Source organism: Felis catus, chromosome D2 (genome assembly GCF_018350175.1).
Source record: "Felis catus isolate Fca126 chromosome D2, F.catus_Fca126_mat1.0, whole genome shotgun sequence".
Lineage (NCBI taxonomy): Eukaryota > Metazoa > Chordata > Mammalia > Carnivora > Felidae > Felis > Felis catus.
Genome location: NC_058378.1, coordinates 87802839 through 87827762, shown reverse-complemented (window position 1 = coordinate 87827762; position 24924 = coordinate 87802839). Strand labels below are relative to the sequence as shown.

At 47.2% G+C, this 24924-nt stretch overlaps 2 protein-coding genes across 2 annotated transcripts in view; both read right to left on the bottom strand.

Moving 5' to 3' along the window:
- The window catches only part of LOC109496942 (zinc finger protein 883-like), a 47889-nt gene extending 44428 nt beyond the window's left edge, over positions 1 to 3461 (bottom strand). Inside the window, exon 1 of the mRNA XM_045040916.1 lies at positions 2984 to 3461. The gene's annotated coding sequence lies outside the window, so the exon portion shown is untranslated. The remainder of the gene's footprint in view (positions 1 to 2983) is intronic.
- A 5464-nt stretch (positions 3462 to 8925) lies between these two features.
- On the bottom strand, positions 8926 to 19982 carry CYP2E1 (cytochrome P450 family 2 subfamily E member 1). Its single transcript, NM_001048010.1, has 9 exons — positions 19806 to 19982; positions 18708 to 18867; positions 15561 to 15710; positions 14968 to 15128; positions 14343 to 14519; positions 13187 to 13328; positions 10638 to 10825; positions 10063 to 10204; positions 8926 to 9116 (listed from the first exon to the last, which is right to left on the bottom strand). The coding sequence occupies exons 1-9, from the start codon at positions 19980 to 19982 to the stop codon at positions 8926 to 8928; spliced, it is 1488 nt and encodes a 495-aa protein (NP_001041475.1).
- Positions 19983 to 24924: the final 4942 nt, after the last annotated feature.

Sequence of the window (24924 nt, the reverse complement as noted above, 5' to 3'; positions counted from 1 at the left end):
ACCCAGCCCAGTCCTGGCCTTTATCTTCCAGCGCCCAAGGAGCTATGGAGGGAGTCTGTTTCTCTGTCCCAAAACCCGGAGGGAGTTCCCTCCCAAACCAGGCTCTCCCACTGCTCCAGCCCCAAACACTCAGGTCCCCACCACCTAAGTAGCACGATTCTTGTCTTGGCTCACCCAGCGGCTTGAGCACCCGGCGGTTCTGCTTCAGCTGCGGAAAGCTTCCTTCAGATGGGAGTCCTGAGCCAGGATGTCTGGACTCCTGAGAAATCACATCAGGTCATAACTGACCCCAGTCAAAGCGAAGCATGTGTGCCAGGAATGCCTGGTGTGCCCAGCGTGGACAGCACAATGCCAGCCGGTTAGCCTCACTTCAGACCACAGTCCCTAAGAGAAATCACTAGTAGCTAGGGAAAGTCCATAGGCCCTTCCCTTGGGAAAGTGTCAGCAGAAAATTCACATGCATAAGTTGGCAGGTAAGCCGGGGATTGCATGAGGGCCCAGGGTCAGCTGGCCCCAATGGGTCCTCAGGCCACAATGGCCTGGTGGGTCCACCTCCCATGTGGCGGTCTTCTGTGACCCACTCCCATCCGGGCTCTCCGGGGTCACCAATCGACTTCTACCACACTGCAGCTCGGGTCTCCAAGGCCATGCAGGTAAGAGCCAAAGGCTCAAGACTCCACCTGGGTCCAATTGTCAGGAGCCTTTAGACAGCACCTGGCCCATCAGCCTGGCCCCACACTCCCACCTGCACACACCCCTGCTTCCCATCACAACATCTGTACAGACGCCTGCATGCCACACAGTATGTGCTTCATGTCCTACACACGTACATGCCTGGTTCATCTCTCTCTCTCACACACACAACACGCAAATGCTTGTGCACTTACAACACACACAAAGTCTTTCTCACTCTCACTCCTCCCTGGTCCTTTGATGGAGCATGCTACATCTAATCAAAACCCTTCGTTTTCGTACATGATCATCTCTGAGGCAGGAAATCCCCCCAGCGGATGGCCTCACTCCCAGTGGGAACACTTGTGATTTCTGAATGGGGCCTGTCCATTTTCCCCCAGTTTCTTGGGGATAACGGGACTCCTTCCCCAGTGGGGCTGCAGCACCTTGAAGTGGGTCAGCTCTGCTCTGGGCCAGTGAGGACACAGATCATCTGCTTCCTCTTAGTTCACCCTTGCACAACCTCACAGCCCTCCTCTCCAATTAACGATATATTTTAGTTGTTACTAAATCTGTCCTGAGAGCAAGTTGTATGCTTCTTATAAAGTAACTCTCTAGTACCTGTGCTAATTTGCAGCAGCTCCCAAGCCACGTTGATGCCCTGCCCCATGCATGCCTTGTCTAATTCTAGCTGCCTGAGCAGACCATGCCCCAGGGACAGTGCTCTCCCTGGGTGGTGCTCTTCTCCAGGGACAGTGCTCCCCGTGGGTGGTGCTCTTCTCCGTGAAATAGTCCTTCCTCAGTACCACCCTCAGGCATTCACTTTTCCTCACTACACTCCAGGAGCTCATTTTCCTTCCATGTCTCGAGGATACCACTTTCCTTGAACCTTCCATAACCCAAGGCATGGGAGTTACCCACAAATGTTGAGGAAACTGCAGGTCTGAGAATTAAAGCAGATGCCAGAGCATTTTTCCCCATGGACGGCCAACGGGAGCTGATATTGTTTTGGTTGTTGTAACTTTAAGATATTTTATGTAATGCCCGTGGTAAGCACACACACAATAATTGTGTGTAAGATCAACACAAAAGGAAACAAAAGGGCATTATGGCATGTCACTACAAAAAATGTCAGGTAAATACAAAGGAGGGCAGTAAGACAGGAAGGGAAGGCCAGAAAAGTGAGAAGACATACAGAAACACAATGAACAAAGCAGCTGTGGTAAGTCCTCCCTATCAGGGATCACTTCAGTGTAAATGGGTGAAACTTCACAATCTAATGGATCCAGCTCCACGTTGTCCGCAAGAAACTCACATCAGATCTAAGGACATACAGACTGACAGTGAAAGCATGGTGAAAAGACACCTGGGGCAAATAGTGCCCCAGGGAGAGCAAGTGCGGCTATACTAATAAGTGACAACATAGGCACTATGTCAAATATTGTTATAAGAGACAGAGGAGAACATTCTAGAATGATACAAGAGTCAACTGGCCAAGAAGATATAACATTATGCATAGCCATATGCACTATCATCAGAGTTCCTATACATATGAAGCAAACATTGGCAGAGTTCAAGGGAGAAACGCACCGATCTAGCAATAGTCATTGTCGTCGCCAATACCTCACTTTCAGTAAAGGGAAGAACAACCAGACAGTCCATCAATAAGGAAGCAGAGGACCTTCAACAACACTGTGGACCAGTTGGATAGAACAGACACAAGAACATGCCCAACAATAGCAGAATACCCATTTTTCTCAAGAAGAGAGACTGCATGTTACATCACAAAATAAGTCTGAATAATTTTAAAATAGTGAAATCATACAACTTAAGTAGTTTGAAATCATACAGGGTGTCTTTTCTCATTATGTGTGATGAAACTAGAAATCTATACCAGAAGGATAATCGGAAAATCCATAAGTATGTGGAAATTAAACCATCAATGGGTCAAAGAAACCACTGAGAGATTAGAAAATATCTTGACACCAAAATAAGTAAATAAATAATTAAATAGATAGATAGATAGATAGAGAGATAAAGTAGACCACATACCATAACTTATGGGACACTGAAAGACTAATTACAGAGGGAAATATATAGCTGTAAACACTTCCATAAAAAAAGGACTTCAAATCAGCAACCTATATCTATACCTTAAGGACCTAGACAAACAAGAACACACTAAAATCAATGCTAGCAGAAAGACAGAAATAATATGGATTAAAGATAAACTGCATAAAGAATAGAAAAACAATAGGGAAAATCCATAAAACCAAGTTGGGTCTTAGAAAGATCAACACAATTGACAAACCGTTTGCTTTTTCACTCTGTTCAGCTTTGTCTTGCTTTTGGGTGGAAGTGGTTACCTCCTAGGCCCTTACGTGCAGAACTCAAACCAGAAGGCCTCTGCACCATTCTTGATCCTCGAGAGAGCGAAGGGCAGAGGGAAAGTTGTGTCCCCAAGGCTGAGAGGCAGACAGGCTGACACAGAGCCCGGCTTGCAGGAGCAGACCCACGAGCTGAAGGGGGAGGAAACCTGAACTGGGCAGTACAGGCAACACACCTACTCACAGGTGTGTCCCTGAAGTGTCGTGAGGTCGGACTCCAGGGCCTTGGCCAGATTCCCACAGTAAATATCAGAGAAAAAAAAGGAAAAGGGGAGGGGGAAAAATCGTGTGAAACACACCAGAGCACTGTTTTCTTAAAAGGACCTGCCCTAAGCGATACCTCATTACCCAGAGTTTCACTGACCCAGGAAGAGAAATAACCAACTCCAGCCCCCTTTAGACAACCCGTCCCAACTGGGGGAGGGGGAGAGCTTAGAAAACCTTGTGACAGTCACAGTCCTGAGGTACAGGCCCACTGATGACTAAGACCTGACAGTAGGCTGTGGAATACATCCCCTCCCCCTCACCTCACCGCCACATCCCCAAAGGCCTATTTACTGCAGTTCCTTTTACCTGATGCATCATTTTCAGCAACCAAGAAAAGTTATAAGGCATACTAAAAGGCAAAAAACACAATCTAAAGATGCAGAGCAGCATCAGAACAAGACAGGGAAGGATATTGGAATTGTCAGAACAGGAATTTACAACAACTATAATTAATATGCTAAGGGTCCTAAGGGATGAAGTAGAAAGCATGCAGGGGTAGGCGGGCAATGTAAGCAAAGAGGTAGAAATCCTAAGAAAGAACCACAAAAGAAATGCTGTATACACACATCACTATAACAGAAATGAAAAATGTCTTTGATAGACTCATTGGTAGACTGGACACAGCTGAAGAAAGAATCTATGAGCTAGAAAATATATCAACAAAATCATCAAAAACAAAAAGCAAAGAGAACAAAGACGGAAAAAAAGTATCAGAATACCCAATTCTGTAGGATGACTACAAAACATGTAACATACATGTAATGGGAAGACCAGAAGGAGAGGGTTACTTCAACAAACGTATCAAAGTACACCATTTAAAGGTCCAAAATCTCCACCACAGCAAGCACGGAGGAGCTCTGCAGAAGAATGACCAGTGGGAAGGAGCAGCCAAAACACAACCACAGAGTGCATGCAGAATACACAAAAAAAACATTTCCTGGAGGGCCAGGTCCTGGACAGTGTATGACCCCTTTTTAATAGAATAATACTCTCAGGTGCAGGACACATAACAAGCTTTTAAAACATGCAAAAGACAGAAATTTAGCCAAAAATGACAAGGCACATAAAGGTCAAGGAGAAATAACAGCCAGAGACTTGACCAAAACAGATATAAGCAATATATCTGAACATGCATTTAGAACAACAGTTATAAGACTAATAGCTGGGCTTGGAAAAAATATAGAAACACCAGAGAAACCCTTGCTGCAGAGATCAACGACCTACAAACCAGTAGAGATGAATTTTAAAATGCTATATCTGAGGTGCAAAAATAAGCCAGATGCAGTGGCAGTGAGGATTGAAGAAGCAGAGGAGAGAATAGGTGACACAGAAGATAAAATTATGGAAAAGAGTGAAGCTGAGAGAAGGGGAAAAGGAAATTACTAGATCAAGAGGGGAGAATTAGAGAACTAGGTGATTCCACGAAACAAAACAACATCCATATCATAGGAGTCTCAGGACAAGAAGAGCAAGAAAAAGAGGCAGAGGGTTTATTTGAGCAAATTATAGTTGAGAACTGCCCTAATTCAGGGAAGGAAACTGGCATGCAAATCCAAGAGGCACAGAGAACTCCCTTCAAAGTCAACACAAACAGGTCAACACCATGACATATCATAGTGACACTTGCAAAATACAAAGACAGAATTTTGAAAGCAGCTAGGGACAAAAGGTCTTCATCCTACAAGGGGAGACACATAAGTTTAGCAGACCTGTCCACTGAAACTTGGCAGACTGGAAGGGAGTGGCAGGAAATATTCAATGTTCTGGATTAAAACAATATGCAGCCAAGAATCCTTCATCCAGCAAGGCTGTCACGTGGAAAATAAGGAGAGATACAGACTTTCCCAGACAAACAAAAACTAAAGAAGTTCAAGAGCACTAAACCAGCCCTGCAAGTGATTCTAAGGGTCCCCTGTGAGCGGAAAGGAGCAAAGACCAAAGGACCAGAGAACATCACCAGAACACAAAATCTACAGATAACACAATGACACTAAATTCATATCTTTCAATCATCACGGAATGTAAGCAGACTAAATGTCCAATCAAAGGCATAGAGCATCAGAATGGATTTTAAAAACCCAAGATCTATCTATATACTCCTATGAGAGACTCGTTTTTGACCTGAAGACACCTGCAGATTGAAAGTGAGGGGATGGAGAACCATCTATCATGCTAATGCACACCAAAACAAAGCTGGAGTAGCCATACTTATATCACGCAAACTAGATTGTAAACCAAAGACTGTAACAAGAGATGAAGAAGGCATTATATCATAATCATATCCATCAAGATATGGATTATGGATCATAATCCATCAAGAAGAGCTAACAATGTAAATATCTGTGCCTCCAAATTGGGGCACCCAAATATATATATCTATTAATCACAAACATAAGCAAACTCGCTGATGACAATACCATAGCTGTAGAAGACTTTACTACTCCACTTACAGAAATAGATACATCAACTAGGTAGAAAATCAACAAGGAAACAAAGACTCTGAATGATGCACTGGACCAGATGGACTTACAGATAAATTCGGAACATTTCATCCCAAAGCAGCAGAATACACATTCCTCTCAGGTGCAAATGGAACATTCCCCAGAACAGATCACATATTGGGGCACAAATCAGCTTTCAACAGGTACAAAAGGATTGAGATCATGCCATGCACATTTTCAGATCACAACACAATGAAACTTGAAATCAACCACAAGAAAAACTTTGCAAAGCCCTCACATACATGGAGGTTAAAGAACATCCTAGTAAAGAATGAATGGGTTAATCAGGAAATTAAAGAAGAGGTTTGAAAAGTACATGGAGCAAATGAAAATGAAAACACGACAGTCCAAACCCGTTGGGATGCAGCAAAGGCAGTCCTAGCAGGAAAATACATTGCCATTCAAGCCTATCTCAAGAAGCAAGAAAGGTCCCAAATACACAGTCTAACCTTACACCTAAAGGGGTTAGAAAAGGAGTTGCAAATAAAGCCCAAAGCCAACAGAAGAAGGGAAAAAATAAAGATGAGAGCAGAAATAAATGACATAGAATACTTGGAGCACCTAGGTGGTTCATTCAGTTAAGCGTCCAACGTTTGATTTCAGCTCAGGTCATGAGCTGAAACAATTTGTGGGTTCAGGCCCCACATCGGGTTCTGTGCTGGCAGCACAGAGCCTGCTTGGGATTCTCTCTTTTTCTCCCCCTCTCTCTGCCCCTCCCCTGCTCGCACTGTCTCTGTCTGTCTGAAAATAAATAAATAAATAAATAAATAAATAAATAAATAAATAAACTTTTTTTAAAAAGGATATGGAATAGACCCCAGTCTATGGTACTTTGTTACAGCACACAGGACAGACCAAGACATTCCTCCCTTCCCTCATGCACTCCACCCTTGCTCTTTCCATTTTTGCCAAATGTGGTTCAGATCACTGCAGAGTTTCTCAAGCTCAGACTAATTATCAAGGTGGGATTACCTCCTGTTTATAACCAAGCTAATAACCTAACGCCACTGTCTGGATCAGTTAAACATTTACACTAAAAAGGCTCCCACTCTCCATTCCAATGCTTTTTCATCAGTTTTGAGTACTTTAGAATTTTCCTAGGGCATTTTTCTAAAATTTAAATCCCCAAAGCAAATTAAAAGACATTTTCTTTTATTTTTCTGCTGAAAGCAGTGTCACTCACTCACCAGGTAGGTGTTGTAATGAAAATGACAGGCACCTTTCAGAATGGGGCAGCTGGTCCTCCTCGGATTATGACTTGCCAATCTGTCAATGTTGGGATTTGTTAGCACCTCATGGGGGATAAGGTGGCATGCACACCCTAATCCCAGAATCAGTGGTTATGCTACCTTATGTGGTGAAGGGACTTTGGATGTGTGATTAAGTTAAGAATCCTGAAACAGGGAGATTAGCTTGGGTTATCTGCGTGGGCTCAGTATTGTCACATGTCACAGATTTTGAGTCTAGACTGCTCTCTTGTCCATCAAGAGAGCAGGTGCAGAATTGAATACAAGAGAGGCTAATGTCTGGGAGGGGACAAGAGCCCTGAGAAAGAGTCCTTTCTCCATATTTATTAGGATCAGAAGGCTCACATATGTGATGGACATGCAGAAAGAGACAATAAAACAGTGATCATTAACTCGTGTGTGTGTGTGAGAAAAGGGGCTTCAAAAGTATGCAGTTCTAGGGGTTTGGGTCAAGACAAATCAAAACCCCCACTCTGAGCAGATAGCCGTTTACTGCAGGCACCAGGCACTGTGTCTGTTTATCTTAACTTTTCTAGGGGTTAGGCAGATAGAGCATGCTACCTCAGAGTCCACAAAGTGTGTTTCTTGCTAATTAGCTCTGGGCGCTTTCACCCCATAGTGGCTTTCTGCCCTATGCTTTGTTTTACCTAATGAAGACTTCTGCGTGCTTTCATCCTGCTGCAGAGGCTTTCTGCCCCTACCTGTTCTTGGACGCTTTTGTCCTGTGGAGGTGGCTTTCCACTCTATGCTTCGTTCTAAGCTGGGCACTTTTGCCCTGTGGTGGCTTTCCACCCTAAGCCTTGTTAGCCCATTGGTGCAAGCTCAGAGAATTCTTAAATGTATTCCCCACAGTCACAGGACCCTTACAAGAGGCAGGCAGGAGGGTTAGCCAGAGAGAGATTGAAGGATGCTACAGTGCTGGCTTTGAAACATTACTCGTTTTATTCAGGAACACTTAGGCAGGATTTCTGTGTGCCACACAGTGTTCCAAAGGCTTGGCATACCACCCTGTGCAGCCCTCATCCTCTATTTCGTGGAGGGGCTCCTAACACATCCACAGGCAGTCAGTCAGGGCCTGAAGGCTGAGCACAAAGGGGGCTTTGTTGTGTGTCAGTGGGGTGGGGGCAAAAAGCTCTTGTTCCAAATTCCTCTTCTGTTTCACAAGATTGTTTAATGCACTGAGCTGATAAATGATTTCCTCATTTCTGCCTCATTTCATGTAAGGTCCCCATGGGCCTAGAGTTTTTTCTTCCAGGTACAAAGTCACATTTTAACGTTAAGAGATGATAACAGATGTCTATGTTGACTTTTCAGTCATATTTTAATCTTAAAATATAGCCCAGAAGGATGCTGACAAGTGAGTCCAAAGGGATACCTTCATGTCCTAGGGACAGACAGTAGGGGATATATTTTAGACGTGGCTAACAGGCCTTCAAAGGTATATTACTTCCCCTTTTCCAAAGTACACAATAGCATGTGTATTGCTTTGTGTGAACCCTGGTGACTGGGTAGCTCTGCTTTCCCAGAAGAGGTGTTTACACTACAATGGTCTCACTCACCCTTGTTTCCAGGGACTTGAATATAGATTCAACTAGGTCATCAATTGTTTCAATTTGTTTAATTAGTCTTACACAATCTGTTTTGGACTTGGCTGTCAAATTCTGTCTGATGAATGTGACTCTGGAAAGCGGCATCTCTGAGCCAATTTATTCCCTATGAAGCCCTGACTGCCCTTGATGAGACCGTGCGGGGAGAGTCCTCCTGGAGGCATCCAAGGGGATTTGGGAGAGCAGGAAGACTCCAGGCTTGCATCAAAGAGCCTAGGACAGGGGTCTTCAGGGCATGTGTGCCTCACACACCCGAACGGGGAATGACACAGAGCTTGTAACGGGGTGGGATTTTGGCAAACCCAATTGTGCTGGGACTGAGATCGATATCCTTGGGGTCAACGAGAGGCTTCAGGTTAAAGTGCTGCAAAATGGCGGACAAGAACAGGAACAACTCCATGCGAGCCAGGCCTTCTCCAACACACACCCGCTTTCCTGCAAGTGACAACAGTGCTGCTGAGACTCTGAGGCAGCCTCAAGACACAGCAGCACTGCTACAGGCGAGGTAGCAGAGGGGGTCGGGGGGAGGAGTTTGTGGCTAAACTGTCACCCTAAAGCAAAACTGACCCCTCTCTGTCTGTTGAAAGGAAGCACACAACACATTTCAGTATAAGAATATCTGTGATAGACATATTCCGGGACCAGCCTTCATACAGCTTCCGTCACCAGGACTCAGCAGCATAAGCATACGTTAGGTTGGGAGAGTGATCTCTGTCCAGTGCTCACCCTGACATCCTACAGGAAAGAAGCGGGGCCACAGCTGGAAGCCAAACACTCTAACGCTGGGTGTTACTGAGCTGGTTATATGATCTTCCCTCCCACCAACCCCTAGGGAAAGACCCTGGAGAATGAGGCCAAGGGCCCAAGAGAGGGCCAGATGGTCCCATGATGAGTCCAGGTAATCAAACATTAGATTTTGCTTATTAACCCTTGTTTAAAATTATGGAGAATTAGGTACTAGAGTTTTGAAAGACGTTCACTAAGTGCTATTAAATACATAAGAGTTTCAGCACTGAATGAAATATCTGCTTTGCAGAAATAATAAATCATCTCATTCCCAGGACCTCCAGTAAGAGAATGTCATTTGGGCTCTGTGAACAGGGACAGACACGTCTGGGACATGTTGTGACCAGAAGCCAGGCCCTGGTGCAAGTGCATGGCCACGGCAAAGAGCACAAACCAGGAACAGACACATCTGGGACATGTGGCCAGAAGGCAGGCCCAGTGAAGGTTCACGGCCATGGCAAAGAGCACAAACCAGGGACAGACACATCTGGGACATGTGGCCAGAAGCCAGGCCTGGTGCAGGTGCACGGCCTCGACAGAGAGCAAACACCAGGACAGCTCCCCGGGGAAGGGGCTACGTCTGCTCTCTTCTTACCTGCAGAAAATGCCTTGAAATAGTCACTATACTTGAACTTTCCACTTTCATTCAGAAAGTGCTCTGGCTTAAACTTCTCCGGATCAGGGAACTCTTGGTTGTCAAACAAGAGGGAGTCCAGCGTCGGGACCACGACCGTACCCTAAAAGTAGCAAAGGCCTGTGTCAGTCCATCAAGTTAACAGAACATGAGCTTTCCACCAGGACCTCCAGTTGGGGAAGTCATTTGCTTAAGAACTAGATGGAAGGCAGTCAGGGGTCAAGTCTAAATGGTGACAAGAGCTGTAATCTCATCAGAGGAGGAGCCCTGGGCAAGATTGTACCATTGTTGGTTTCTGGGGTTGGGAAATACCACAAACCCGAGGCACTGTCCCAGGGTCCCCTTTCCAGATTTTCTCCATTTCTTCATCACCAGGCCCATGTGAGGACTGCTGGGAAGCAGCACTCTGCAGGTGGGAACGCTGGCCCGGCCCCCACCATTCAGCCACGTCCACCCGAAGGATCCCGCACTTTGGAGGCTGGCTGATGTGCTGGCGGGGTGGTGCTCAGCGTGTGCATGCCAGGCTCACATCTGACCTTGGGGATGACGTATCCTCTGAACATTGTGTCCTGGATTGCTTCATGGGGCAGGTTGGAGGGCAAGAGGTCGATGAATCGCTGAATCTCATGCACCACGGCATCCATATAGGGCATCTCTAACCGGTCCTTGATGGCAGGGATTCGGCTTGGCCCAATCACCCTGTCGATTTCTTCATGCAGTTTCTCTGCCACAACATGAACAGATGTAAAGGATCGACTCCAGGCTGGCTCAGCACCCATTCCCCCACCCATCTGGCAGATGCTTATGGAGCACTGTCAGCAGTGCTCCAGGGCATCCTGGGCACCACAAGACGGCCAAGCTCTGTAAGTCTGTTTAAGCTTCTCGCATGTTAGCCTCTAGCTGATCATAGCTAATCCAGTTCTTGTCATTACACCAGGAGTAGAGAACAGGAGGGTCTTAAGACCTTCTAGTTGGAGGATGGGGAGCCTGAATGGCTCAGTCAGTTAAGCATCTGACATTCAATTTCAGCTCATGTCACGATCCCAGGGTCATGAGATTGAGCCCCAAGCCGTGCTCCACACTGAGCGTGAAGCCTGCTTAAGATTCTCTCTCGGGGCGCCTGGGTGGCGCAGTCGGTTAAGTGTCCGACTTCAGCCAGGTCACGATCTCGCGGTCCGTGAGTTCGAGCCCGCGTCAGGCTCTGGGCTGATGGCTCAGAGCCTGGAGCCTGTTTCCGATTCTGTGTCTCCCTCTCTCTCTGCCCCTCGCCCGTTCATGCTCTGTCTCTCTCTGTCCCAAAAATAAATAAACGTTGAAAAAAAAATTAAAAAAAAAAAAGATTCTCTCTCTCTCTCTCTCTCCCTTTGTCCGTCTCCCCCACTTGTGCTCTCTAAAAAGAAAAATACAAATTCTAGTTGGAGCGAACTCTAGTCATTACTTATTAATTACCCCAGGCTGGTTCATTGCATGTTTCAGGAAGTGTGGATGTGGAAGGCAGATTGGAAACAGATGTGCATGGCCTTCTGCATGAAGAACTAGGAAGCAGGGTCTGGGTGTCTCTCTCTTCCTGGCAGAGGTAACAGCAACCTTTGAGTTGGGCTGGGCCTCTCTGAGCTTGAGATTCCCTGTGGGCCTTCACAACATGTTGAGTGAATCACAAAACTGTGTGCCATATGCTTCCCAGGTAAAGATGTAAAACACACAATGTGGATCGTATGCTGACATTTAACAAGCATTGAGTGTATGAAGTCGAGCAAAGAGATGACACAGCAGTCCTGGGACACTGCCAAGTCTGGGGGTGGGCAGCAGGGGGGCCTAAGCAGGGGCTTTGGCTGGCTCTGCAACCTGTTCATTCCAAGAGCTCTAAAGCAGATACTGCGAAACACTAACATGTTACATTTTGTAGTAGCGTATGGCTCTCAGTCATATTTATTTTCCTTTTCTCTATATCGTAAGTTACTCATAATTAATCATGTAAAACACTTTTTCAGTCTACAGTCCCCCTGGTACAGACTGGTCAGAAGTTCTCTCAGATTTGTGAAAGACTTTCCTCCAGGGACTTTTGGCTCCTTCACCCCTCAGCCTTCTGTGAGACAGAAAAGTCAATGGCCTTGGAGTCAGATGGACCAGATCTGATCCTGGACAGGTCACATTCCACATCGCTGTGGGAAATTACTTCAAGCCCTATAATACCTACCGGTAAGTATGCAGTGTCCTGGAGTGCTTAGACCCATGCCTGGCACACAGCAGAAGCCATATTATTAGAAGCAGTAGCAAGCAAGCCTTGGGATGGTGAGGGGCCCCCTGGAGCGGAGCCCAGGGGAAGGGGGGGACACTAGGCCTGGCCACTAGCCATGAAGGCGCCCTCACCCCAGGCAGTGGCTCCCTTTCCTTCCTCTTTCCTGGGAGGTCAGCACCCTACTAACACATCAATGCCCTCTCAGTGCCTCTATTTGGCCCATGCCCAGGGCGGGCACCTCTGGGGCATGGCTCTATGCATGTGTGGCACCAGAAGCCTCCTGCCCCTCTGAGGCACTCAAACCCCACCTGGCCCCGGTGCAGGAGGAGCCCCTGGGGAAGAACAACGCTGTTCAAGGAGAGCAGGCAGCCTTGGGACACTTCTCCCTGGGGATCCCGTCTTCTGGTCCCCATTCTTCCAGTTGGGTCAACTATGCCATGGAGGCCATGGCCCCATCCCGCACTCTCTCTCTGCTCTGCCCAGGAGGCCAGGTCTGGCTCACGGGCAAGGTAGACATTATTTTCACTGTCATAGATAGGTTATATTATGGGCTGGAATGCAGGTGGCATTGCATTTTTATACCGGTGTTGGCTCTTTGTTTCTGAAATCAGATGTGTGTCAATGGCATGTGGTGGGACTGGTGTTCAAGAGTGGCATGTCCCTGTCATATACAAGAACACTTCCATTGAATTCATGCAGGTGATTCCAGTCTCACTCCCCTGAGGGTTAACAAGCAATGCCAGTTTCCATTTGCAGGCAGAAAGCAAAAGCCCAAGTGCTCCAGCCTGACCGGTCCAGGTGGGACGGCTGCATGGCCCCAAAATCTTTGCCCACTACTTGGCATACCTTCGATCTCTGGGTATTTCATGAGAATCAGGAGCCCATATCTCAGAGTGGTGCTGGTGGTCTCTGTACCCGCAAAAAACAGGTCAGCTATGGTGGCAGCAATGTTGTCAAAGGTGAACCAAGGCTCTTTGGTGTATCTTTCCTGCAGATATTAGAGACAGCCAGGGACTCTATAAGAGGGTGTCTTCAGGTGGATGAGAAAAGAGCCTGACAAGCCTGCCAGCTCCCAGGGAAGGGGGAAGGTGTGCGTGAGGCTATCCCGTGGAAACGTGATCGTCTCCACCACACAGTTAGCAACACCAAGGCTCCCACAAAACTGGCCATTGGCAGGATTGTGCCCCTCGCCCAGGGTGCTGAGCCTTGTGCTCCTTCTACAGAGCTGAGGGCTGTCCTGGGGAGTAAGGCTCTCCCCTGTGCGGAGCCGTGACCTCCAGCAGCCCAGAGCTGAACTGTGGGGCCTCTGCTAACAACCCAAGAGTCGCAGGGGTTGCTCTTGGCCTTCTCCAAGCCCACAGTCAGCACCATTGATTCCCAGGAGGCAGGAAGTCACCAAGAAGCCAGACACCAGGGTGGGGCAGTGAGGACCCCAGTGATAGATCAGCTTCCAGGGAAATCAGTTCCAGAATTCACATGCTGTTCTAGAGCCCCAAGAGATGTCAAAGGAGGGAGGAGAAGCGTCACCATCTCAGTGGGGGGCCTGGAGGGCCGTCAGGTAGGTAATGCTGGCGAGGCCTGGAAACCCTTGAACTCATGTACAATTTGGGGGTTATGTGCTAAGGAGGAGTGTGGAGGTCTTCACACCAAATGAGACACAGTCATCAAAGTCAGAAATGGTTACGAAGTACAGCCTGGAGGGGGCCACAGGAAGGGCCCACGCATGAGCCCCACAGCCACTGATGGCTCTCCCAAGAAACCCCTCTTGCTGGCCAGCACTGCAGACCTCCTATGGTGTTTGAGGCCAGCCAGGCAGGCTGGCCCTATCTCCACACCCGTGGGAGCAGGTGTGGTGGCCATATGAAGCCAGAGTGGTGTAGAGCCAGGAGCACCCATGCCCAGCGGGGGCAGTGTGGGTTGCAGCTGCGTCGCCCCGCCCCCCAGCAGTCTCAGCCCCTAGCAGGGAGCAGAAGAGCTTCCCTACTCGAGGTGTCTGCCGTACCTTCCGCATCTCCAGGAGCAGGCTGTCGGTGAAGTCCCGGGGGCAGTTGGGGTCCAGCGACTCCTCGTGCTCCTTCACTCTTGCTGCAGTATAACTTTTTATTTCATACACATTTTTTATTACTTTTCTATGGTTTCCAGGCAGGTAGCGCATATAGCTTGGGAAAATGTTATATAACTGGGGGGGGGGGGGGGGGAGAGACAGAGACAGAGAGACAGAGAGAGACAGAGAGGGGGAGAGAGAGAGAGAGAGAGAGAGAGAGAGAGAGAGAGTTATCTTACTATTCTTTCTTGCAAATGCAACATGGTTTTGTGTCCTGGGCTAAAAACTTTTCCAACTTGAATTGATGACCGTCAAACTGTGTTTTTTAGAACATTTTGGCTAACAGTAACTTTTTGGTGCCACGACTTCGGGTGTGCGAAGTCACGTGTTAGTGCTGTCCTGTTTTAAAGCGTAATACCGTAGGTGTCCCATGGTCAGCGAGGGGAACTTGGGGCCTCGGGGAGGTCTCCAGAAGCAACATCCAGGCGCAAGCGCCTGGGGCCCCCGCCCATCCCCCAACCCCCCACCTTGTCCTGTGCCAAACTCAGAGGGCAGGTGCAGACTAGGGGGTGGGGGGCCTCACTTGGAGCCAGCTGGTGCTGAGCAGGTGGAAGTTCTCGTTGAACAGCTTCTGTATCCTCAGCCCGGTTTGGTCCGTGTAGTCAAAGCGCTTGCGGAAGAGGATGTCCGAGATGACGTTGCAGGGAGCATAGCCCAGAACAAAGGTGGGGTCGAAGGGCTGCCCTGGACCACAGGTGAGCTGTCAGGGACCCTACGCCCCAACCTACCCCTCCCCCCCCCCACTAAAGCTTTCCAACACCTGGGAGCAGTGGCCCTGAAAACAGCCCAAACTCTGAAAGCCTTGTGAGAGCTACTGGCGGTCCCCTTCTTTTTGGCGCCCTTGCTCCACCTGAGGTAGAGAGGACCCCTAGCTGCCAGAGGTGCCTGAGGGTAACACGACCCCGTCGGGGTCAGCGGCTGCTGATGACTCTGGGGCCCAACAACCCACCCCAGGCAGGCAGTGCACACGAGGACCCAGCCCTGCCCCCCCCCAGCCCCACTCAGTGAGCCTGACAACCTGGCCCTGACCCCCTCCCCTGCCCCAGGCAGTGCACACCAATCCCGACCCTGCGCCCCGCCCAGGCAGTGCACACAAGGACCGGGCCCTGCACACACCCTGGGTCTTCCGGAATGCCTCCATCAGGAAGGGCACCTCCCTCTGGATCCGCTCCTCATTGGCAAGCTTCCCCATGCCATAGTCCCGGAGGATGCTCAGAGACAGGCGCCGGGTGTCCTTCCAGCTCGGCCCATTGTTGAACGTAATTCCTAGGGCAGAGGGAACAAGCACCCAGTCACAATACGCACCGAGGGCAAGGTGACAGCCCAGGCTGCCCAGCTTCGGAGAAGCCTTCTCGGCTTCTCCCCACTGCTCCTTTCCCCACTGCATGTCCCCTCTCAGGGGCGCCCTTCTTACCATCAGTGTGCCTTCTCCTTCCACTTTGCCTGGGGACCTCCCTAGGGGACACAGAGCCTCAGCTGCACAGCAAGATGAGCCCCCACCCCTTTTCCCTCTGTTCACAAAATTCCCAAGAAGCTGTCCTGTTTCCACTGATTTTTAACCTCCACACTGCAAATACCTTAACTTGCAGCTTTGTGGCTTCTCAGAAAGTGTCCTCACTAAAACTTGAGCTGTCACTCAGCTCCCAGACTCTGCCCACCATTGGATCTGGGAAGACCTCACTCATGTTCCCCTTGGAGGGAAGAGATCTGAGGAAGGCCAAGGCAAGGTATGTTCTAGAAGGAAGTGTAGCCGCATGGGAGGGACAGGGAGGAGTGAGATGACGAAGCACAGACCAGACTGAGGGTCTCAGTTCCACCTTGCAGGGAAGCATGAGGTGGGGAAGGACAGGTGGACTGACAGACAGCATGGCCCCCTACTGGGTGTGGGTGCACAGAGAGTACATGGCACCCAAGACCCTACTTAGACATTAGGGTTAGATTTGGTTAAAAACACAGCTGGGATGGAGTTTGGGGGTCCTGGGATCAAGTCTGTGCATACTGAGCTCTCAATCCCTGCTGGACACTGCGGAGGCTGCTGGGTGGATACCAGGGACACAGCTCAGAGCCCAGAGGGAACTCAGGGCACATGTGACCACACTCCCACGTGTCTGTGGGACCACTGACAGCCTCAGAGGGAGGGCAGCCTCAACCTTCCAGTGGCAGCAGCAGACTCGCTGACCCAGGATGCAGGGCAGACAAGTGAGGGAACCAGAGTATGTGTGTTCAGGAGGCCAGAAGACAGAGCTGTGAGCTGGGTCCCCAGTCCTGAGGACCCAAGAAGCTGGCAGAGAAAGCAGGAAGAGGGAGTGCCCAGTGGACATTCCCTCGCCCCCTCCCCCAGCCAATGGCTCTGACATGGCAACTGAGGACAGTCAAGGAGGTAGATAATTTTAAAATGGCAGAGAGAGGTGCACCTGGGTGGCTCAATTGGTTAGGCGACCACCTTTGGCTCAGGTCATGATCTCACAGTTCGTGAATTCCAGCCCCACATCAGGCTCTGTGCTGACAGCTCAGAGCATGGAGCCTACTTCCATTTCTGTGCCTCCCCTCTCTCTACCCCTGCTCATGCTCTGTGTCTCTTTGTCTCTCAGTAATAGATAAACGTTAAAAAATTTTGTTTTAAATGGTACAGAGAGATGGAGACAGAGACAAAGACAGAGATAGAGAGACAGAAGGAGAGATTCCAGAGGAGCCACGATGTTGGGTCCAAAACAGGCTGAGATGGATATGATAATGATTCTCTGGCATAGGTTTATAAACATTTACTGAAATGAAAAAAAATTTTTTTTAAATTAACATGCACCTTGTGCTCACTATTATGCTGATAATTAACATTTGCATTGTTATCTCTGGGGAACCAGATGTATCCCATGTACAGAGCCTGGACCACATGGCACATGTGAAAATAGGACTTGGGAGCCCCTATCAGGAGGGGATGAAGCCCCCTTTGAGTCCAGCCCATGGAATGGGAAGTGGCCCTGGCCTGGCTGCATTCAAGGACCCATGACTTGGACCAAGGGTGGCAGATAAGGGCTCCCTGGAGCTAGTACAGAGCTCCTTGACCCACAACTGCTATTCTCATGGAGCAGCAAAGCTCCTGTGGTGTTAATGACAAACACTGACTAGTTAACTTTGCTTTTGACAACCCCAAAGAAGTAAAACCCACAACATCCAAGAAAGTCAAATGCCACTGATAGTGACAGGGTATGACCTTGGGAATGTATACAGGAATAAGGGGACAGCACCATGAGAACAGCACACACAACAGGAAGCACATCAATTTGAAATTTCTGCATAAAATGGATACAGGTTTTCTAGAGGTTTGTCACCAAAGCTAAGCCAGGAGAAACTAGGGCCTGCAGGGTTTTGTAGGGTAGATGGGACATGGCTTCATTTCCAATATGCTTTAGAATCTCACTAAAATAACAGTGAGCAAGCAGAAAAGAATGAGCACGTGAGGCCACGGGGGGCAGGCAGGGGCAGGCAGGGAGCTCACAAGGGTGTGAGCAGGTGCCCCCATGAGCTCCAGGATGTCCCAGGAGACACAGGAAGTGGGGACTGGTGTCAACAGTATGGATATCACTCAGATAAAAACCAGGCAGGTCCCCAGACCCCAACAGGAGGTGACAGCATGTGTTCTAGATACGGGGAACCCAAGACACTGGAGACATGGGCTGCTGAAGAAAGAGAGGTGAGGCTGGCAAGACAGGATCATGTGGAGGTCCCTTTGTGAGCTGGGGTGCACTCAGCACCCTTCCTGGTCTAAGAACACCCCAGGTGCAGTATCGGAGGCCTCCTCATTGGAGAATTCGAACCGCAGATGAGCTAAGCCCCACAGACCAGCAGAATGCTCTGTGGTGTCAGTGCCTCATCTTAGGTGAGGGACCTTGGAGGGTGGAGCCTCAACACCCAGGAACAGGTGGGGCTGTGAGTGGAGGCTCTCTGGACTGAGGCTACACCCAGGAGGCTACAACGTGTGCAGGAGGAAGACACAGCTCAACTGCTGGAGGCATTTTCCTTTGTGGCATTTCTCTGCAAGCACACATCTGTCCTGCTCACCAGTGCGTGGGTGCTTGAGGTCCTACCTTTTCTAGAGCAAGTCTGTCATGGTAGCTTTCAATACAGTATGTGCTGAGCACCTGAATTGTCCAAGGGTCTCTTTACCTTTCTATCTTGTACTATTTACTATGTGGCTGTCATCACTGGTATTTCAGGACCTGGCTGGTCCCCCACCATGGGGGTGCTCTGAGAAGTGGGGCTCACCTTTTTCCTTGTGTGCCTCAAATGCATAGATTTCTCCTCTGCCAGAAAAGTCATTCTTGTAGTCGAGCAGGACTTCCTTCACCGCCTTATAGCCATGCAGAACTACGGTGCGCTGGGAGCCCAGGTACAAGGTGAACACAGGCCCATACCGCTCTGCCAACTGCAGAGACCAGTAAGCAGATAAGTGAGGCCACTGGGAACTTATGGAAGAAGTCGGACAGGCTTTAAACTGACCCCCAAAATTGTTATTCACCAAGAGAAGACAGAGGGATCTGGGAAAAGACAGTCTTTGCCCATCCCAATTTGGAAAGACTTTCCCCATAGAGGCTTTCTTCTGCAGGGAGGGAGGTTCCAGCACACCTAGGCACCTGGACACATGTGCCTGAACACAGTTAACTTGGTGGGCTGACTCCTACTCCTCCCCTGTGGCCCCTTTGACCACATCTGTGCCATCACCCCTACTGCTATCCCCAGTCTAAGTCCTGGACCCCAGGGTGCTACTGGAGGACCCTGAGCCAGCACTGTCCTGACCTCCACAAGTCCATCCTCCATGGTACACAAAGCACTGTCAACATCTCCCTATTGCAAACACTACTCCAGCCTGCTCTTGGGCATTCTTTTATGAACTCATGTAACAGATTTAGCAACTCATTCAGTTTTTAGATCTTTAGCTCATTCACTGTTCACAACAACTGTAGGTGGAGGTGCCACACAGGTTGACCACTATTCACCCTGTTGTCTGGCATCTACAGTGTGCACCTGGTGTGAATATATGGCTTCTCCGTGCTTTGCAGTGGCAAACAGCGGCAGCAACCCCAGCCACACTGGCCTCACCAAGACATCCAGTGACAGAGCAGTTAACACTGGGCTCAAGCAGAGGCCTCTGGGGATGACCATGGCCAATGCCCACTCAAGGGCTCCACGCCCATGCTGTACCACCAGCTAAATATTTTTAATGTCACTCTTGGAAACTACTGTTCAGTCAGTTCATTCATAACAGGCTTGTATTGAATAGCAACCTGTCTGACAATTAATTGAGTGCACACATATGTCTAATCCGTGAATTCTCCTCCCCCAAATCAATGATATTTTTCCTACCTTGGTTAAAGATTTGGGAACATTCTTGAAATCCAACTGGAGAAGATTCCCAATAATGGGCAGTGGGAAAGGGCCAGGGGGTAGTTTCCAGCTGCTGTAGATCTGCTTCCAGACAGAGATAAGCATGAGGGTGGCCATCCACACCAACAGGGCAACTGTGATGCCCAGGGCAGCCATGGTGCCTTTGGGGTCACTACTGACTTGTGAGAATGCTCTGGAAAAAAAACAAAGCTTTTATAACACACCCTCAGGAAGGAGGGTAACCATCCAACCAATGCCACCTTCCTTTTCCTTGGGCTCAAGATATTAATTTATAATTAACTACTGTTGGCCATCATTTCAAAGGCTGATTCCTGTAGCAGTTGCATCCAAGAAGCTCCATCCCAGTACCCACTTTATGATCCCCAGGGTCTGTCAACACTGAATGTTGGCATCTGCACCAAAGTCAGCTGACACAACATCCAGGGGAATATCACCAACCCATAGGTCAGACCATGGACACTGGTTTGGACAGGAGGGTTCACGTTAAGTTTACACGTGTTGTTTGGGGGCAGGATCTATGTGCTGCATCAATTATGTGCTGTCTCCATGGCCAAATGCTAGATCTCATAATGCAAGTCTCTGAACATCTGATCAAGTTCATCTGAGCAGCCGCCAGTAGTACCTGAATCACTAGCAGTGAAACTCATAGGGCTAGAACAGGGAAATTCAAGAGCTGAATTCCACTACACTTGGTCAAAGCAACTGGAAAATTCAGAAGAGGAAAAAAGAAAGAAAAAGAATTTACCAATTTGGAAAAAGTTAATATCTATTATAAAAAAGTATATTTTTGTAGAAAATTAGGGGACAATTTTTCTTTAGAATAATTTTTATCAAACTCTAAAAAAAATTACATTAGACTATAAATGTCCATCAACTGATGAATGGATAAAGAAATTGTGGTTTATATACACAATGGAATACTACGTGGCAATGAGAAAGAATGAAATATGGCCTTTTGTAGCAACGTGGATGGAACTGGAGAGTGTGATGCTAAGTGAAATAAGCCATACAGAGAAAGACGGATACCATATGGTTTCACTCTTATGTGGATCCTGAGAAACTTAACAGAAACCCATGGGGGAGGAGAAGTAAAAAAAAAAGAGGTTAGAGTGGGAGAGAGCCAAAGCATAAGAGACTCTTAAAAACTGAGATCAAACTGAGGGTTGATGGGGGGTGGGAGGGAGGGGAGGGTGGGTGATGGGTATTGAGGAGGGCACCTTTGGGGATGAGCACTGGGTGTTGTATGGAAACCAATATGACAATAAATTTCATATATTGAAAAAAATTACATTAGGTTCACATTAACAACTCAGGCAACAACGGATGTTGGTGAGGATGTGGAGAAAGAGTACCTCTTTTGCATTGTTAGTGGCAATGCAAGCTGGTGCAGCCACTCTGGAAAACAGTATGGAGGTTCCTCAAAAAACTAAAAATAGAGCTACTCTACCACCCAGCAATTGCACTAGTAGGCATTTATCCACAGGATACAGGTGTGCTGTTTCGAAGGGACACAGGCACCCCCATGTTTATAGCAGCACTATCATCAATAGCCAAAGTATGGAAAGAGCCCAAATGTCCATCGATGGATGAATGGATAAAGAAGATGTGATATATATATACAAGGGAGTATTACTTGGCAACCAAAAAGAATGAAATTTTGCCATTTGCAACTCCATGGATGGAACTGGAGGGTATTACGCTAAGTGAAATTAGTCAAAGACAAAAATCATATGACTTCACTCATGAGGACTTTAAGAGACAAAACAGATGAACATATAAGAAGGGAAACAAAAATAATATAAAAACAGGGAGGGGGACAAAACAGAAGAGACTCATAAATATGGAGAACAAACTGAGGGTTGCTGAGGGGTTGTGGGAAGGGGTATGGGCTAAATTGGTAAGGGGCATTAAGTAATCTACTCCTGAAGTCATTGTTTCACTATATGCTAACTAATTTGGATGTAAATCTTAAAAAGAAGAAGAAGAAGAAGAAGAAGAAGAAGAAGAAGAAGCAGCAGCTTGGGAAATAAATGTATCACAAGGAGAAATAAAAAAAATTACATTAGGATTTTTACTGGATTTTTTTCAAATCAATGAATTAACTTGAGCAGATTTTATACTCTTGCAATGTCTTGTCTGTTTATCCATGAACGCCGCAGGGCTCCACTGCTCCTCTGGTCACCATTAGTCCTTCACAGGGAACTTCCACCTGCCTATTGGGGCTGTTTCTAGGCATTTCACTGAGCTTTTGTGCACGCATGTGTGTTTAGAATGAAGAGAATGCTTTTAATTCTGTCTTCTAACTGGAGATATAGGGAAGATCTTAATTGTAATTTTATACTTTTATCTTGGTAATGAATTTTTTGTATAATGGAAAGTAGGATAAAAGATGAAAAAATGAAAACCATCTTCTATACTTTCATTTATATGAAAATGAGGATGTACCTTATATACCTAATTCTAACCCATTTTCTTTCTCTCAAATTATTAGCCATGTGGGCAATCTATTGATTGTTCTGTATTTTTTTTTCATTTTTAATGTTTATTTATCTTTGAGAGAGAGAGTGTGTGTGTGTGTGTGAGGAAAGGGCAGAGAGAGAGGGAGACACAGAATCCAAAGCAGGCTCCAGGGTCTGAGCTGTCAGTACAGAGCCCAACAGGGGGCTTGAACTCACCAACCATGAGATCATGCCCTGAGCCAAAGTCAGACATCTAACCAACTAAGCCACCCAGGCGCACCTGATTGTTCTGTATTTAGAACCGCAGCCATGTTACTTGTGTTTTACTTGTTAACTCTCCTGTGTTGGTAAAGGGTGTGAGTCTCTGGCAGCATTTGGGGGGTGGGGTGGTCTTTGTTCCTCTCAGCTGTGCTGTGCCCCTGAAGATGGAACAGACCAGGCTGGTTGAGTCGTGGACCCTGTGTGGGAACCGACAAGGCTGATCAGACTGTAGACCCTGTGTGGGAACTGACACTGTGGGTTGGATGGTAGACCCTGTGTGAGTTTCACTTGGCCTTGCTATCCCTTCCAAGAGCTAGTGTGGGGGCAGGTCCACCCCTCAGGATGGAAACTGAGCTGTCTGGACCCTCAACCCTCTTAATCTGCCCTAAGGCCCATCTGGGTCAGACACCCACTGAGTTCACACAACATTTCTCCTGTTTGCTTGTCCCACTTGCTGCTGCTGGAGGAGGGGGCAGAGTCAGCTTCCTCTCAGGCTCCCATTCAAGCTGGGGTGAGGACAGGCTGTGTGTGCGGTAGAGCAGGCCTCCTGGCTCCCACTGGCTGAGAACAGCTGTGCCTGGGCATCTTGCCAGGAAGGGAGGCTGAGGGCAGGTGCTGGGAAGTCTGGACCTCACAGGGGTGCAGTTGTGGTTGGGGCCAGGTCCCCCTGCTCTAGGTCGTCAGTCCACTTGGGCTGTTGGCACCCAAACAACATCAACTGTCAGGAAATTATCAGGAATTTACATGTCAGGAAACAATATGGAGACGCTTTATTGAAGTTTAACAATTGTGTGTAAAGATTAAAAGACCATCTTAGGGGTACCTGGGTGGCTCAGTGGGTTGAGTATCCAACTCTTGATTTCAGTTCAGGACATGATCAGTTCAGTTCAGGATGATCCCAGTGTTGTGGTATCGAGCCCCATGTTAGGCTCCACACTGAGTGTGGATCCTGCTTCAGATTCTCTCCTGCCCCTCTTCCCAGTTGCACTCTCTCTCTCTAAAATAAAAAAAGAGAGAGACCTTTTTAATTAGGAAAGTAAAGCATGCTCTTTGTAACATATTCAAGCAATGCAGAATTGGATAAAGCAAAGAGTGAGAGTCTCAGACTCTCATCACGGAGGTAGCTTTCCTATTTCAAACCCCATTAAGAAAGAAAATTTGCTGCTAATTCTTTCTTGTTGTTTCTTATTTTTGCTATACTTTTTAAATGATTTCTTTTGCATGTATTAATTCTGTGTATCAATCCCATGCATACATTTAAAAAGGATGTGAACAAATCTTTTGGGTAAAGTGAACTTTAAACAGCTTCCTGTGTGCTGCCACGGCATTTCGCTCCAGGTGGGAGCCACACCTTCGACACTTCTTGCAGAATTAGAGGCAGGAACGTGAAATAAAGTCCTAGGAAAATAGCCCAGTCTTCTTTTTAAAAAGGCTGCCTGCCTAAAATGAATAGCACAAGAAACAACAGATGTTGGCAAAGATGTGGAGAAAGGGGAACTCTGCACATTATTGGTGGGAATGCAAACTGGTGCAGCCACTGTGGAAAATAATGTAGAGGTTCCTCAGAAAGTTTAAGACACGGCGCCTGGGTGGCTCAGTCAGTTGAATGTCCAACTTCGGCTCAGGTCATGATCTCGCGGTCTGTGAGTTCGAACCCCGTGTCAGGCTCTGTGCTGACAGTGCAGAGCTTGCTTGGAATTCTCTCTCTCCCTCTCTCTCTACCCCTCCCCTGTTCACACACACACACACTCAAAATAAATAGATAAACTTCAAAAAAATTAAATTTCTAAAAAAACATAAAATAAAGTATGTGTCTTATAGATAAATGTAAGATGGCCATTTTGAAAAATCCATTATGACAATCTCTGCCTTTGTTTGTAGTGTGTAGTTCATTTATATTTAATATCATCACTGATATGGTAGGATTTACATCTGTTATTTTGTTATTAGTTTTCTGTGTGTCCTATGTCTTTTTTGGTTCTCTCTTTTCTATTATTTTCTGTGGGTGTGTTAAATTGATATTTACAAGTTTAATACTTTGATTTCATTTTTACTTATATATTCATATAAATTATATTAAATTATAATATATGTATGTAATATAATATATTATTTTATAATTATGTTAAGTGTAATATTATACTTTGCTATGGGTTATTTTCTTGGTTTCTCTAGAATTTACAATGAACATCTTAACTTAAAACAATCTAGTTTGTATTTAATACAAACAATTTCAATTGTATACAAATTCACCCAAATATAGCTTTTCCTCTCCTCCTCTTATTTTTTTTGTCATACAAATGACACTATTATACATACAGCTTATCAATACTATTTTGTACTTATTGATTCATGCA